The sequence below is a fragment of the Manis pentadactyla genome, chromosome 15 (genome assembly GCF_030020395.1).
Source record: "Manis pentadactyla isolate mManPen7 chromosome 15, mManPen7.hap1, whole genome shotgun sequence".
NCBI classification, from domain to species: Eukaryota; Metazoa; Chordata; class Mammalia; order Pholidota; family Manidae; genus Manis; species Manis pentadactyla.
The window spans coordinates 53,007,313-53,024,486 of record NC_080033.1 but is presented as its reverse complement, the minus strand read 5'-3'; the positions used below and the strand labels follow the sequence as shown (position 1 = coordinate 53,024,486).

Genomic DNA, 17,174 nt, shown 5'->3' with positions numbered 1-17,174 from the left:
GTGAGTTTTGCAGTCCAATGAACTTGAGTTTGAATTGCAGCCTTGCCAGTAATTCAGGGTGTACCCTTGGGTGATTTACTTAATCACCCTGAGCCTCAGTTTCCTTATAGATAAAATCTGAGTGATGCTTACATACAGCTGTGGTGAAGTATAAGTAAATGATGTATACCAAGCTCTGAGTATACTAAAAAAATCTAGCATCTGGTCAAGGATAACCCCTTAATCTTTACCTGGTTTTACGTATCTGGTAAGTGATGGAACCAGGATTTAGACCCAAGTGTACCCAACACCAGGCAGTGAGTTATCTTTTCACTTCCAAAGCTGACACCCCCAGGTTCTCTCTTTCTCCAGAAGCAGAGAATCAGACTGACATTGTAGCAGTTTTAAAATGTCTGCTCGCCCTTAGAGAAGGTCATGTTCATTGAAAAGAGCCCTATTCACTGCATACTTTAACATTTGGTGTTAGAGAGTAGAGCAACATATACAATGACCCTTTTGCCATCTCTGTTGTGTATTTTGCACCTGACCAGAAATGATTATCACCCCAAGCTTATGCTTTGCTCTAAGTGTAGAAATCAGGGAAGAAGAAATGTGATTCAATAGATCTTGCAATACTTCCTCTCCCCAGTCTCTGTGATTTCCACAGACATGGCATAATTCCTGTGATTTGATTTGAAACTAGAGACCAGCTCAGTGCTGAGTGATGAGATCTGAACCGGGAATAAAATATGCTTGAATTAATTTGCATAATAGAACCCGATTGGTTACAAAGCTGTGTTTGTTGAAGAGGAGACGGGAGCCCCTGAGCTCCCTCCACAAGGGGACATTGCACATGCAGGATGGAGTTTTGAGTTCTGGTGTGGGCCTTGGTAATATTCTTAATGTAATGATAACCTGTCTTTAACTGTAAATTAGCTCCCTGGGAATGAAAAGAACAGGTCAGCTTGTCTGATCTCTCCAGCGCTGTGGGGAGGAGAAAGCTGAAAAACCAAAGCTGCTTGCTTTCTGCTAAGCACTTTCGTCTTCTTTCTCTACCCGATAACAATTTCCAGCAGGAGTCCAAATATACTTAAACACCCGTATATGTCATTTTCTTTTACCGAGACAAAAGCAGGCGCAGCAAGAGAGTTTTATGTTCAAGGCGCAATAGCTTATGACGGGCTATCTGCTCTCAAGATAGAGGGGCGAGCCTTCCACTTAGAACTGGTGGTTTTGCAAATCCATTTTCCTGTCATGTTATTACTCCTGTGACTTTCAACAACATTTATTTTTCCTTCCAAGCAATATACTCCCATCATAAAATAAAGTCGTCCTATAATTTTTAGCAGAACCCCAATGCTTAGACATCCTGGCATATTGCTATGAAGTGCTCTAATGGGAGGATTGTTAAGAACTGCCCTAGGGATCTTTTTTAGAACCAATTAGAACATGGATATATTTCCCTGATTATTACCAACGTCAAGGTCTTCTTAGGAGGGCATATGTTCATACTAATGTTCGTATGTGATTCCTGCAAACTCCCCACCATTGAACACATCAATTGAATCTGTACATTTTAGAAGCATGTGTTTACAAAAAAGAAACTCCCTAAACACATGTTTTTTAACCTATACATATAGAAATTCTGAAACAGGAGTTTATAAATAAAAAAACCAGATTAACTTTCATAGGACCCAGTGAAACTGTTTAAGGACCCAGTGAAACTGTTGTTGGCAGACAGATGTCATTGCCTCCTGCTCACCTTCACTTTGGTAGTTTCTATAAAATGCTTTCTCTTCCTGTCTTGGGTTTGGTTTTAACATTGGAGTCACAGTATGACTACCTCTGCCCCAGTGCCACCAAAACTTAAATTGTTATCATCAGAAGACTAGCATGCATATAATGGGGTAAGTGTCTGTAGGTGATATGCACCTTTCTGTTAGAGATTCAGTCACACAGGATTGTAGGAGATAAGAATGCAAGTCTTAGAACAAACACCCAGGGTTCATATCCCAGTTCCTCCACTTGCTAGTTCTGTAACCATGGCAAGTTAATCTTGCTATGCCTCAGAACTACTTACCTGTAAAAGGGGAATCACAATAACATGGCTTCATATGGTTATTGTGAAAACTTAATGACTCAACTCATCAAAAGTACTTAGAAGAATGTTGGGCAGATAATAACACTGGACAAATGTTAACTGTGATTAATATTTTCATCATAGTCATGTTATTCGTGTACTCCTTGTTCTGAAGTTGGTTTACTGCAGGTGGCTTCCAGGTTACTGTTTTTATCACAGTGTCTATATCATTTTCTTATAAACTTTAGACATAAACAAGTGGCAAGACCTGGCATTGGTCACTAGTTAAGAACATGGACTCTGGAGCCAGATGGCATGGCTTCAAATACCAGCTCTGCCATTTATCAGAACCATAACCTTACATAAGCTGCTTAATTTATGTGGGTCTCAGTTTTGTTATCCTTTAAAATAACGATATTCACAGTACCTATTCATGAATTTATTCCAGAAATTCATAGATGAATTATTATAGGTAAAGTTTCTAGAACAATGGCCAGAAAAAGCTTTTACTAAGTAAAGTTTCATTCTGAAAGTGGTAAATAAAACAAATCATGTCTGAAAATTCATCTTATACATATTTGAGATAATTCATTAAAATAGCTTTATACATTACATTTAGTCATATAAGCACGTACAAATAATGGGTCTGATGAATTACTTTTAAAAGCAAGTCAATTTTGCTATTCTTTCCAACAAAAGAAGATAGATAATTTCATTTTTTCAACAAAGGGTTTACTGTTTATTGGTCATGTGGAAACCCTTAAATTCATTAGTATCAAGCTAGAATGTTGTTTTTATAAAAGAAGAAAAAAAGTTGTCATCTAGTTTCAACACTTTCACTGTCAGAAATAATTGTGCTTTACAGCAAAATGGCAGCCAGAAGAAAGAGGTGCAGAAATATAACTTTAATTAAACCCTTCCTTTCAAATACACTTCACAGTTTATATGCAAGAATAATTTATCACAGTGTGAATGAACACTTAATATTTGGCATGGTGGAAAATGGGCAGGGATCTCATCACACCACATGCTCTTTCCTTCTATTTCTTCTACTTGAGATTCTATGGCAGCAGTGTCAAGTTGGAACTTGAACTGTATGGTTCAAATCATACGTTAAACTTTTATTGATGGCCTGTTTTGAAAAGCTCAGGGACTGGACATACAATAGTGAATAAGATATAATCCCAACCATTAAGATGCATCCAGTCTTGTTGGGAGAAAATGTGTGCAGCAGAGGAAGTACCCCACAATCTCTCCCTGGAGCTCCAACCAGGAATATGAAACTGGAAACCATTTGTGGAAAATGTCACCCAATGGCTTCATTTTACAGAGAAGCACCAGGAGGGGAACGGGTGGCATCCCATGACACACTTGTGGCAGATCCCCAACTGCATAGCCAGCTACCTGGCATAAGCCCGGGGACCTTCCTTTGCTTCACGTCGCCTCATTTTAGAATCCGGCCCCTCCCAGGTCCTTCTCTGTGTTCGTCCCACAGTCATTTTGGCTGGCAAGAAACAGCCCTTGATGTGTTATTCACATGCCTGAGTCTGAGGGTGGAGCTATTAAATGGCGACACTACCTTTTCATTTTTCTCTCTCTTCCCAGCCTTTTACATACCTGGAAGTGTCAGTCTACAACAAATATTGAACTCCCTATTCCTTGAAAAGGGACAAACAGTACATCATAGAGTGGTACTGGGGACAGTGATGGACATCTGAAATTAAGCGCATTATCTGTGGCCTCCCCAGATACCATTTTGCCATATAACAAATGAAGCAGAAACGCTTGGGTTGGTGAAATCAAAGACTATCAGAGGGAAAATCAATTCCCTGATTTTTCTAGACTTCCCAGGCCAGATGGCTGTGGTATGTCCATGTAACTCTTATTCCTACATTCCTTTCTTGGAGAAAGCACCTCACCACCCTGTCCTGGACATCTCCATCTGCAAGGCAAGACAGCCACCCTCTGCTGAGCTTGGATTGTGGCACTCTAGGAAGAAAGAAAGAGACCCCATGTGTGCCCTCTCCCTACTCTGTGTTCAGCACTATGTGTGTGCAGCAATTCTTCGCATCCCTGTTGCTCAGATGCAACCATATTGGAGGCTCAGAGTGCCTGCATGACATGCCCGAGGTCACCCACATTGTAGGATATGGAAGTGATATTCCAGTCCAGGTCCATCTGATCACCAAATCTAGGTACATTCCACTGTGCCCCATCTATGCTCCCTTTTTCTGTTCCCCTCTTCCCCCTACCACCTCATCCAAACCAGACAGCTAAGAATTAGATGGTGGTTTTTATTCCTAGAACTGTCAAGAAGCTCGCCTATTTCATTTAGACCCACCAGTGCCGAAATGCAGTGTGATTTCAACATCAGTGTGTCATCCTTCAGGCCCAGGCGTTGTCTATGGTCCCCTCATGGTGGTGGTGGACATAGAGATGGGGATTGTCACTATGAGGTGGGAGCTGGAGCTCCAGCTGGAGTCTGGGGGGCACTCCAAGCAGAGAGGATGATTGTCCAGAAGAAAGTGTGGAGAGCTGGCAAGGGAACAGGCAAGGGAAGTTCCATAGGGGAGAATTAAGTTTCCAGAATCTGAAAGACTAAGTCCAGTGAAGAAGTCCAGGAATCTAAGGCAGTTGAAAGACTGGAGAGAAGAACCAGAATACTGGAGAGAGGACTGGAGTGACCGCAGAGCAGAAGCGTTAGCACTTATCCTAACTGTTGACGAGTAGCTGTGTCATGGGTGGGTGCTAGGAACAAGACCTTTGGACCAGCTGGTAGGACATGCTGTTTAATTTTGCTTCTCCTGGTTGGAGAGAACTTGTAAAGTTATCTTTTGCCCGTTAAGGAATGAGCTTCAGCTTCTGGATCTTTAACCAGACAAGAGCTAATCTTGCTCATTGAATTTACACTATAACCTTGATCCACCAATGAGAGCTTGACCAATTATTTCACTGACAAATGTTTAGTGACCGTCCGTGGTTTCTCAGGATCTGCCCAGACCTCTCTTCTCTAGCAGGGATCAGTGATGCCTTCCTCCTTCATTATGCCATCCAGTCATGTCAGTCCTAACGTCTCCACTCTGTCATCTGCATCCTCAGTCCCTGTCAACTAGACGCTCCTCTCCTGGACTCCTGTAACGCCCTAAATTTCTCTATTACAAAACATACCCAAGCAGAATCATGATCATGAGTAATAACAGATTAATATGGAGTGCTTGCTGTATAGATTGTTCTCAGCAATTTAGAGGCATTATTCATTTAATCCCTGTGTGGACCTGGGAGCATGAGTCTCATTCCCAGTTCATAAATGAGCAGGCTGAGCTCAAAGAAGTTAGTTAGCTTACCCAAACCCCATAGCCAGCAGCTGTTGGAACTCACACTCAGACCTAGGCAGCTGCATTCCACAGCACACACATTTAATCCTCAGGTGGACCTAGAGAGGCTCCTTGTGTGTGTGTTTATCCCACTCACCACGTGGTGAGCTGGGAGAAGGCAGGGACTCATTTTTACTCATGCCTGCCTCCTCAGTACCCAGAAGAGGATGGTTCAATGAGCATAGTATTTACAGAATGGAATTGAAATGAAGTGCAGATGGAGCCTGCAGCTAATCTGACCTTTCTCTCTGCCTACAGAAGCCGACTGGGGAAGTGGGTGATGTGCTCAGCGTGCAGAGACATTCCATTGCAAGAGAGGCCTGCGTGACGAGTCGGGAGGCCACCATCGGCCAGGCTGCCACACGGTTGCTGGAAGGGGTGACAGCCGCCTTCTCCTGTGCCTAAGACATAACCAAACAATGAAGGAGAACTACTGTTTCCAAGCTGCCCTGGTGTGCCTGAGCGTGCTGTGCCATAGCCAGGCCTTCCTCACGGAGCGGCGGAGCCACCTGCGACCCTCGTTCCACGGGCACCACGAGAAGGGCAAGGAGGGGCAGGTGCTGCAGCGCTCCAAGAGAGGCTGGGTCTGGAACCAGTTCTTTGTGATAGAGGAGTACACCGGGCCTGACCCTGTGCTCGTGGGCAGGGTAAGGCTGCTGCTGCTCAATATTTATTTCTCTCCCTGCCGATCCCATTGTAGGGTGTGGTCAACAAGGATCTAGGCAGGAAGACACTGATGGTCTGGGCAGGCAGTGAGAACCATGGAATTATTGTTCGTACATCTTTCCAGCCTTTTTTTTTTCAATTCATAGACTTATTCATGTTAAGAACACTTCTGTTTTCCACTTAATGTTATACCATAAAAACTCCATTTTTAATGGCTACACACTAGTCTACCGAATTGAAGCACTGTTTATTTAACATTCCTCACTGGGGCAATATCCTGACCACATCCTGACCCCAAGGTGGATGCCCCTTCCTTTGTGCCCTTATAACGCTCTGTACTGTTTTTCTCACCCCTTTCCTTTTTGTATTACACATTGTCTGTTGATTCCTCTGTCTTTTCACTGGACCCTAAGCTACTTGCCTTCAAGAACAGTGTCATCTTTTGTCCCCAGATCCCAGCTTTGAAGAAGCTAATGTAAATATTTGACGAAATGGGTGATGTGCCATAAGAATGGTGGGGGGTTTATCTGCTTTGGCTTAGAGATGCAAAACTCAATTGGGATGACATGAGGGTCCTAGCGCTACTCAGATTCTGCATTCTTTGTGTAACCTTCTCCCATCCCTCCTCCCCCAACACACAAAAGTGCAAGAGTAGAAAGAGAATCCAAAATATGTTTACAAAACTGAATGCCTGCTATCACTTATTGTAAAACGCAGCCATCTTTCAGAGGATTATGACATAATCTTCAAGGAGATAGGTGTTCAGATATATAACAGAAAGCCTTGTATGCACAGGTCCAGAGCTAGGCAAATGGTAAACTAGGATAAAATAGTCCCTAACCTCAAAGAGTTCAAAGACTAATAGAAAAGACACTTACTTAAGCAATTTTCTTTTTAAGAAGTAAAATACGGAGTAAGATAATGAGCAAATTCAACAAAAGTGATTATGAATTTACACAGTAACATTTGGGAGGAAGGAAGGCAGGTTTCATGGAGAACATGGTACTAGCTTGTGACCTGAAAGAGGAGTAGAGTTATCCAGCAAGGTGGAAAGGAACAGGAGCAGAGTTGAGGGGTGCTAATTTCTGAGCATTATCGGTTCCAGTGATTTTATCTTCATTATCCCTTACATGAAACAGCAATCCATATTTACATAATTTACACATTTGGAGGAGGCTTATATCAGCATCTCAATAATACTGTATTGTTCAGGGTTGGGAATGTCTTTTTAAAGAGATGTACCAAAGGAATTTTTATTCATTTATACCCCAAAATGGAAGGACTATACCCAAAATAGAAATAGACTTGGGAAATGGGAACACAGGGAAATAATTGGCATGTTGAATTTCCTGCATCGAGGACATGGGCTTTGTGCCCAGAGAGGAAGAAGAGACTTCAGACAAGGCCGTGGCTGGACAGCTTAAGCAATGTGGAGAGGTGTGCATCAATTGTCCTGAGAAAATACAACCTTTATCTCCAGAACTTTCTGAAAGGGGAGCCATGTGTTGCTGTGGGGGAGCAAACAGGTGCCATGTCTACTGAAAGATGCATAGGGAAAAGCAGGGAGAAAATGAAGGAGTGATCTTTATAATCTAGGTACATGAGAATGAGTCTGATGTCAGGCTGGATGGGGAAAAGGAAAACAGTGGTTGGGCCCTGCGGCTCATCCTTTTGAGATAATGTGGGTATATAGTTCCCCGTGAATAAGGGGAATAGACGCCTGACTTGTTCCCTAATAACCTTTGACTTGGCAACATTCAAGGTTGAGTGGTTTAACATGCTCTGAAAAAGTCGAATTTGGCAAACCGTAGACTGAGATTTCTTGCAGGAAACACAGTCTGTGTCGTGCTGTGCTGTGCAGATGGGGGGCCATCAGTCTTCGGGGTTAGGAATCGCTGCGTACGTCCTAGCAACTGGGTCCCTGGATAGCTTTGAATGACTTCCCAAACTACTTTCTGCGTTGAACCCAATAAATATTATTGTCAGTTGTATAGGTCCTCTTTGTTGGAGAGGGAAAAAGAAGGAATTTATATCTGACTTTCACATCTGAGAACACCATAGAAAAAAATAACAAGCAGGATATTTTTAATTTTTTTTGGTGATTTGATCACGAAACAGTATGTTTCACTCAGGAAACATGCCAAACTCATATGTAATATATGAAAGCCCCCAGAAACATTCCTTGTCTAAGCGCTCCCATTCAAGTAAGCATTTCATTTATTTCCATTGTTCTTCATTCACAAGGCTGAGCCCCTAACTTTTGCCAGGTCAGAGGCAGAGAAAACAAACAAATGCAAACCACTGTTGGGTGGTTGGTGGAAGAGCCAAGGGAATGGGGTCAGGGTTCCTGCCCTCAAGTGGAAACTCACACAAAGATGGAGGCAGTTAAGTTCCTCCTTTGGAGGCCACCAAATAGCTTCCTAATTTGTTCACAAACTGCCTTACTCATGAGCAAAGTATTAGCCATACTTTCAGGACAACACGTAGCTTGTTTTGAATGATATGTTCTGAAGGGAAGTATTCTTTTAAAAAAGATTTTCTTGAAAAACACTGTGGAATAAAATCTGAACGGTGTTTGTAATTTGTACCTACAGGTACCCCTCTGAGTTGAAATATGCAGTGGTTTCACCAAGGCACTGCAAATCAGTTAGATAATCTTTTGGAAATTGAAACAACACAAAAATGTTTTAAAAGCACGGTGTTCAATCTTGCTTTGTGATTCTAGGCAGCTTTGTAGGCCTTAGCTTCATAATAATAATAGTAACAATATTAAAATGGCATTACTAATAAATTAATGTTAAAGTGGCATTGATAATAATAAGTACTCTTATTTGTTTTTGTTATTGGTAATGCAAGTATTAAGTATTGTTATTATCAATGCCATTTGAATACAGGGTTTTAGTTTATACTGAGTTTTCTTATGGAGTAGGTAAAACCAAGGGCTTTTTAGCCACTTGGCTACTCTCACAGCCCAGGAGCATGGTGAAGGTAATACTCACCTCTTCCCACAAAAGGCAGAACAAGGACAGGGGAGCTCCGAATAAGATGGGAGGTGAAAAAGTTGAGATTGGACAACGGAGGGTGAGGAATTCATTTGTACAGGAAAATCAGACATGGTCTTGGGGGTGACCACACACAGAACAGAGGCAAGGCTGAAAGGCGTGGGATGGATGATTAGGAGACCCGAATGATTTCCTGGCCCTGCCAAGTGTGGATTTAGGCAGATGACATCATTTCTGTGACTTTGTCAAAGGAGGGGAAACACCTAAAGATATTGTCTGAGGAGCTGTAAATATATCACCCCACCCCACCTACCCCATGCTTATGATCAGAATGGGAGCTTCCTCTAGGCAGGCCACATCCTCAGATCTTCATACCCTGTATGCTACACAGCAGGTCTTCTGGAAAGGTCTCAGCAATAAATTGTTTGTATAACAAAAGCCTGGAAACAACCTTAGTGTCCTTTGGAAGATGACTGGTAAGGGTAATGACAGTAACATCCATGCAGAGGAGGAGGTCCATCCATATTCTCCAGAGTGGAAAGGCCACCTGAATTTATTGTTACAGGAATCAGGTGAACACTGGTCTCTGCACTGTGCCATGTTATTGCATAACAATAAACTAAGGCATTTATGTATCTGTATAGATATTCTTGCATGTGCATAGAATAGAGGATTCACAGGAGACTGGTGAGGGTGTTGTATGTCTCAGCAGGAAAATGAAGGAATGTGAATCAGAACTAGATGGCTTATTTATCACATAAATGGTACTTTTTAAATAATATGCGTATCTTTCAGAATAATTATTAATATATATGCATATGTTTGTATATTTTGTACCTATGTATATGTGTGGGGAGGTGAGGAGGGAGAGCATGAATCTTAGAATTCACAAAAATTCAGGGTTCATGTTTGAATCCTGATTTTACTGCTCCCAGCTGTGTGACCTCAGCCAAGGCAATTATCTTCCTTAAGATTCCATTTCTCCATTTGTAAAATGGTGTGAAAAATGTCTCCCTCGTGTGTGTGTGTGTGTGTGTGTGTGTGTACACAGTGTACTATAAAAAACAGCTTGCAAGTGAGTCTACTTCCCCAATGCATCCCTCGTGGAATTAACAAGTCTCAACTTCTCTCTTCCAGCTTCATTCTGATATTGACTCTGGTGATGGAAACATTAAATACATTCTCTCAGGTGAAGGAGCTGGAACCATTTTTGTGATTGATGACAAATCAGGGAACATTCATGCCACCAAGACATTGGACCGAGAGGAGAGAGCCCAGTACACGCTGATGGCTCAGGCGGTGGACAGGGACACCAACCGGCCTCTGGAGCCGCCGTCAGAGTTCATCGTCAAGGTCCAGGACATTAACGACAACCCTCCTGAGTTCCTGCATGAGACCTATCATGCCAATGTGCCCGAGAGGTCCAACGTGGGTATGTACTGTAGGAGAGACATGCTTTGTCTACAGCCTGGTGTCTCTGTGGTGCCTGGTGGGTGGGCTGGCTCTCCAGTCAAGATGTAGACCTTATGCTGTATTTTCTCTGGCAAAATAACAAAAAAAAAATTGTTTCAAATATTAAAATGGACCTGAGGTTTTAAAAATCTAAACTTACAAAACATGAGGAAGGTATGGAGGTATGGCAAGAATGTGATTAAATCCAGGTTATCCTGGCTCTGAAGCTTGTTAGCTATGTGACTGGGAGCCAGTATGTCTGATTGTTGAGCCTTAATTTTCTCCTCTGTGAAATGGGAATAACAGTTTCTAGTCTTGCAGGATTAGAGGTAATATACACTCAGTCACTAGTGCCTGATGACATTCAATAAGTAATAGTAGTGGCAATGTTCATTGCATGTAGGTGTCATGCTAATTGATTTACATGTACTATTGCATTTTATTTTTGCAATAATTCGTCTTTGTAATTAGGTCCTATTTGACATATCTTGCAGATGGGAAATCCAAGGTAGAAACAGTTTAACTAATTTATCCAAGGTTCTCTGAACTATTAAGTGAATCCAGAATATACATTTAACTATGACACAATGTCACCATCTATTAGAATAATTCAGAAGTAGGAATGTCATCATGCATAAAGACACATTGTCCTGTTAATAATTCTCTGAAGAATTTCCTCAACTAGCCACCTTCTCCTGTAAATAACTTTGGTTTGGTTTTATAAAATGCATATATTGGCGTCTTTTGAGATATATGCCTCAAGAGTTGTCTTTCAGACAGTGACCGGTGCTTTTCTGCTCAGACAGTGAGTCTGGTTATATGAATCAGGGATTTAGAGCTCAAATGAATTTAAGGATCATCAGGGACAGACTGCCCATTTTACAGATGAGAAAACCAAGCACCAAGAATTGAAATCAACCTGCTCAAGAAAGTTAAATGCAGAAGTGACCCTAGAGCCTTAAGCCCCTTCCACTTTGTGCCTAGAACCTGTGATGCTAAAAACATAATCTCCTTCTCTTCCTCCAGGTAAGGTCAAACTCTACTCATACTTTAGGAAGGCCAGTCTGAGCTATTTCTTGCCTTCTCTTGCCTTTGCCCTGATCAGTCTATTAGTGTCTTGGCATTTGCCTGGGGATTTAAGTGAGAAACAGCAGACATCACACAAATCACTGCACAGAGGACAGTAGTGTCAGCATCTGAGCCAGGGGAAAAGACCAGTCATCACAAAGGGTACTCCAGGGGAATTTTCAGTCCCCACCTTTGGGGCTCCCCGATGCTTAGGGATAACAGCACAAGTTGGAAAAGCACTGGGTTGGAAGCCCAGCCATGTCTTTGACAAGCCAGGTGAACCTGGACAGCTGATTACAACTGTTCAGTTTTCATTTTGTCATCTATAAAATTAGGATAATGTAAACTATGCTGAGGGTTATGTAATGTAACATAAGTGTAAAATACAAAGCATTGTAAGGGACTTAGTGGAATTCTAGAATTACATTAAGCATCAAAAACAATAATTTACTAGCTGTACAATGATGGACAGAGAATGGAGCTTATTCTCCTTTATAAATCTCTACTTCCTAACATGGTGCCTGGTTTTACGGAGAGAGCTCAGGAAAAGTGGTTTGCATGAAACAGTAAATTACAGAGGAATAATTAGGAAAAAAGTGAGATTTCTTTTTATACCAGGTGAAAGTCATGGATAACCATGTAAAGAAAGGTTTTCAGAGGCTGTGTAAATGGGCTCCTTTGCCTCCCACCCAGGACCTTGCCCCTCTGCTGAAAATGTCATGGGAAGAACTTAGGTTTGATTGTTTGCTGGGTGGGGGTTGGACACCTGGCTCTGGCAATAACCCACTTTGCAAAACAGATTTGCAAAACTTTATACCTCTCACAACCTATTTCCCACAAGTACAATGGATGTAAAATACACCGAGCAGAGGGACACTGGCAGAATACACAGAATATGCCCCAAACAGCGCCAGGCAAAGAGGAATCCAAAAATTGCCAGTTCACTTCCGCCAGCATCTCTTCCCCATTTGGCGCCCAACACTCCTTGCCCTTGGGTATTTGTGACCACCAGGGAACAGAGGATTTTCTAGGAAAAGTAGAATCCCCATCTTCCTCTAATTCCCTGACTTCTTTTTGTTTTGATCTGTGAATTCTCGCCTTAGATCTCACCAGATGTCAAGGTGGTTTCCATTAAATCATTCCCAGACCCATTAGAGGTGGGAAGATGCAATTTTCATGCCATTAGGGAACGACATTCTCTACAATATTTATAGCCATAAATTAATTAAAACGTAGTATTAGCAGCCATTTTATTACATGCAAAGCAACAATAAAATGATGTATTTATTGCTCTGCTACAGATGGAGGACTGCACTCTGTCCTTTCCTGAAAAACAATTCATCATTAATTATCCTTTATTATACTCTTTGGGAAGATTTTTATTTAATTATTTGATTTACTGAACATTTCAATTGCATAAGTCTTAGAATATTTTTGCAATAACGTTCATATCATTTCACCAACTAAGCAGGATGTACTATGAATGTAGAAAGTTCACTTACAAGCTATGGGAATTTTTAAAAAGAAGGAAGTAAAGAAAGAGGGAGGCATTGGAGGAGAGAGGAAGGAAAATTATTTTGCATCTCAAACCCAGAAAATGAGAACATGTTGAATGATCGTGGAGCTTTCCTCAGTTTTTAATTATAAGATGAAATGTTATAAACTAGAATATAATTTGAAAAGCTGAGAAGGTGTTGCTAATGAATTTGTTTCACTTTAAAGGAACATCAGTAATCCAGGTGACAGCCTCAGATGCAGATGACCCCACCTATGGAAACAGTGCCAAGTTAGTGTACAGTATCCTGGAAGGACAACCTTACTTTTCAGTAGAAGCACAGACAGGTACCGTGGAATGTCAGTGTAATTTTGTGACACACTGTGAATAGGGAGTCCTAGCCTGCTCACCAAACCTATTGGAGTCTCAGTTCTCTTAAATAAAAATAGCACTACCTTACAGGATTATTGTGAGGACTAGACACTCTGCATGTGCCCAGCATGTCGTTAGCATCCAGGGAACCATATTTATTATTGCTTCTGCCTGTATGTCACCATGTCACAATAATAACTATAACCTTAAAATGCAAGTTTTATCTTACAATTTTTATCTTAACATTCAACTGTGGGTCCAAATTGAGAAACCAATAAACCTGAGCACTGATATAAAAACTGGCTGCTCTCAATGTTTGCTTTGAAAACCACTGTGCAGGGTGGTGGGCGTGGTTGTTAACGTCCCAGTATCTTTAGAAGGTAGCGCACTCCCAATCTTTTCCCCTGTGCTCATAGATTCCCAGTAGGCATCAGCATCCATAAGGAAGATTGCAAATTTCTTACAGAAAACAAATAGCAAACCAAAAGTGTGCAAAATGTAACAACCCAAACCAAAATATTCCACTTCATTTATGCCAAGTATTTTTCTAGGATCATTTTATGAGAATAAACACTGAAGTCCTGTGAAACTGCTGGTCTATAACATTATTTCCAAACCCTTTTTTCCACAATGTGCCCCATATATTTGAAAGATATTTACAAATAATCTGCACTTACTGTTATTGTTAAGTTTTACCAAATATATATGTGAACATAAATACACACAGTCTGCCAATCAGCTATGTTGCCCATTTACCATATGTAACATCCACTTACCTTTGCAATCCTTTATTTGTAGCTACTTTGCTTCAGAACACAATCTATGGGGCTACTTGCTATGATTTCATCAAAGGCATTTATATTTAGCCTTTCCAGATTAACCGCTGATAAATGTGTGATTTCACCTAGATTTTTAAGATGTTAGAAAATGGTAGAGCTACCCCATTTGCAATCTTCTTTGTCTTAGAAAATCTTGGTTAAGACCCTAATTTGACCCTACCAAATTATTTGACGAATCATAAGGAAGATGAGGTTCAGTGAGTTCAGGGTTTTTCTGAGAACCATAGAAACATTAAGGGGTAAGAGAGGGACCATGATTTAAGACTTGCACAGTGCTCTGTATTTCCAGTATAAATATTACCATACCCACAGGGAGAAAAAGCATATACACGTTCCCAAGAGATTTAAGTGAGCAGTTTCCATGCAAATCATGTGCTACTGTCCAGGGACCATGTAGAATTCAATCATTAATTTACCATTGTTGTCCTTGATAGGCAAGAGTAGACAGTCATGTTTGTATAGCACTGCATGTATTTTTAACCCACCTGCCTCAGTCTTTTAAAATTTGGGATTGACATTTTAATGTAATACATGGAGAAAGTTCTGCTGACAGTGCAAAAGCATGTGTTTAGTCATTGATATCCATGCAATGGGCCCTCCTATATTTCAGTCTTTAGGATATTTAAGTGTTAGACCTGAGAATAGTGAGGTTATTACTTGCATTTACAGTGCAACCTATAAACATATAAAATGTAAATGCTATATTAATAAATATGGCCCTGTGCTGGAAAAGACATAAAGACATCTCTGTGATGCTCCATGTATTTGCTACTTTATAATTGTCATGCTGAAGTGACTTTGCTGTGAGGTCAGGGGGTGTTGTATTCTTCATTGCTTCTGTGTGCCCAGAACATTTCTTGATATCATGTTGTTATCACTGAGCATGTGTGATGTTTCCTACTCGCCTGCCCAGGTATCATCAGAACAGCCCTTCCCAACATGGACAGGGAGGCCAAGGAGGAGTACCATGTGGTGATCCAAGCCAAGGACATGGGGGGACACATGGGTGGACTCTCAGGCACAACCAAAGTGACGATCACACTGACTGATGTCAATGACAACCCACCCAAGTTTCCACAGAGTAAGTACAGGGCTTGGCTTTCACTTCTCCATAGTGCCACAGCCAGCTGTCTCCTCTGTCCCATTCCTGCCCTCTCCACCTCCAAGAAGAAAAATATGGAAAAACAGAGGCTCTTATGATCACTTTTGCCAAAAATGAAAACAAAAAGAACTCAACAGCATAAACAACAACAAAAATGTAAGGTGGAGCAGAGGTAGTAGGAGAAAGAAGAGACATGAAAAGTTCCACGACTCTGGAAGCAGAAAATCTATTTTGTGAAGTTACCAGATACTAGCAATGCAGTCTAGTAATACACTAACCTTTCTCCATCTCAGTGTGCTCATTTCTAACCTGGACACAGCAGTGCCTGCATCAGGTATCTATTGCTTTGTAACACACTTTCCAAATTCTTTGTGGCTTAAAACAATAATAATAAATCATGTGTCATGAGTCTGCAATTTGGGCAAAACTTGGAGGAGACAGCTTGCCTCTGTTTGCATAGCATCAAGTAGGGACAACTTCCAAGATGGCTCACTCACGTCGCTGGTGAGGTGGTGTGAGCTGTTTGGTCCTCTCCATGTAGATCTCTCCCTGGAGAGGCTTGGACAGGTTTTGGAAATGAAAGCCCCAAGGACATCAAGCAGAAACTGTATGGTCTGTTGTGACTTGGCTTCAGAAATCACATAGCATCTTTCCGCTGGAGTCATAAGACCGCCGAAATGTAAATGCAGTTCCTGCAGCCCCCACCTTTCAATAGGAGACTGTCAAAGTCATGCTGAAGGAAATGCATGCGGAATGGGAGATCCTGTTTTGACCATTTTGGGAAAATACTGTCATCCACAGGACCTAATTAATAGGATGTTATTAGAATGAAATGAGCAAATATAAAATCTTATACCTGGCATAAATTGTCAACAAATTTTAAAAATATTATTATTGTCTGGGGGACAATGATCCTTCTATAAAATGTATAGGATTGCTGAGGGAAATAAAAGACAACACTTTAATAATCCTAATACATCATAATTACAACTACTGTCTTTCTGCAAGAGCCTACATTGTACAGATAAAACTGTATTCCATGAAAGGTGCAGGAAGTTGCCCAAAGAATGTAGCAAAGCCAGAATTTGAACGCAAATCGATTTGAGTATGTAGAGGTATAGACCAAGCTGTAGTTTGATCATAATGATGCCATTGCTGCTACTATGTGTGGGATTCACCAGGAAAGTATCTTCTTCCTTAGATTAGGGGAGCAGCTGGAACTACCTGTGAACTTATTGCCAGAGAGGTGGTACTTTTTGCAAATGAGGGTACAAGGAAGGCAAACAAATACGGCCCCAGGAAGGCATCCTGGTTAGTCAAAGGCATTCAAAGACAACCATCTACACAGAGGACAGAATGAGACAGAGGGTTACGAGCAGCAGTCAGTTTTCTCAGGGCCCCAGCAGAGATGAAGGAAGACTGCTTCACCTGGCCATGCACAGAGTTCAGCATTCCCAATAAGCTTAAGGCTCATAGAGCACTCCACAACGCTGCATGCTCCATTACCCACACTGTAAAATTGTTTGGTGTTCTAGAAGCAAGAGGCCTAACAGGATTATTAGTAGGCAGCCCTTGCTCACACAGAGACTAGTTTCCTAGCCATGAACTCAAATGATATTTGGAGAAAACCAACTCACAGCAGGTTTTTCTAAATTTTTGTTTAAATTGGTAATGATCTACAGAGACCCCGCCTCCCACTGGTCCTCTAATTTGGAGGTGTGATTAAGTTGAATATGGAGCCAAAT

General features: G+C 41.4%; 1 protein-coding gene across 3 annotated transcripts in view; it reads left to right on the top strand.

Moving 5' to 3' along the window:
* The window catches only part of CDH11 (cadherin 11), a 140,609-nt gene that overhangs the window by 87,539 nt on the left and 35,896 nt on the right, over positions 1 to 17,174 (top strand). For all 3 annotated transcript variants that reach the window (XM_036897754.2, XM_036897755.2, XM_036897756.2), the window contains 4 exons: positions 5,692 to 6,080; positions 10,239 to 10,533; positions 13,344 to 13,463; positions 15,241 to 15,408. In XM_036897754.2, the coding sequence (XP_036753649.1) occupies positions 5,853 to 6,080; positions 10,239 to 10,533; positions 13,344 to 13,463; positions 15,241 to 15,408 (811 nt within the window). In that variant the 5' untranslated portion in view covers positions 5,692 to 5,852. The remainder of the gene's footprint in view (positions 1 to 5,691; positions 6,081 to 10,238; positions 10,534 to 13,343; positions 13,464 to 15,240; positions 15,409 to 17,174) is intronic.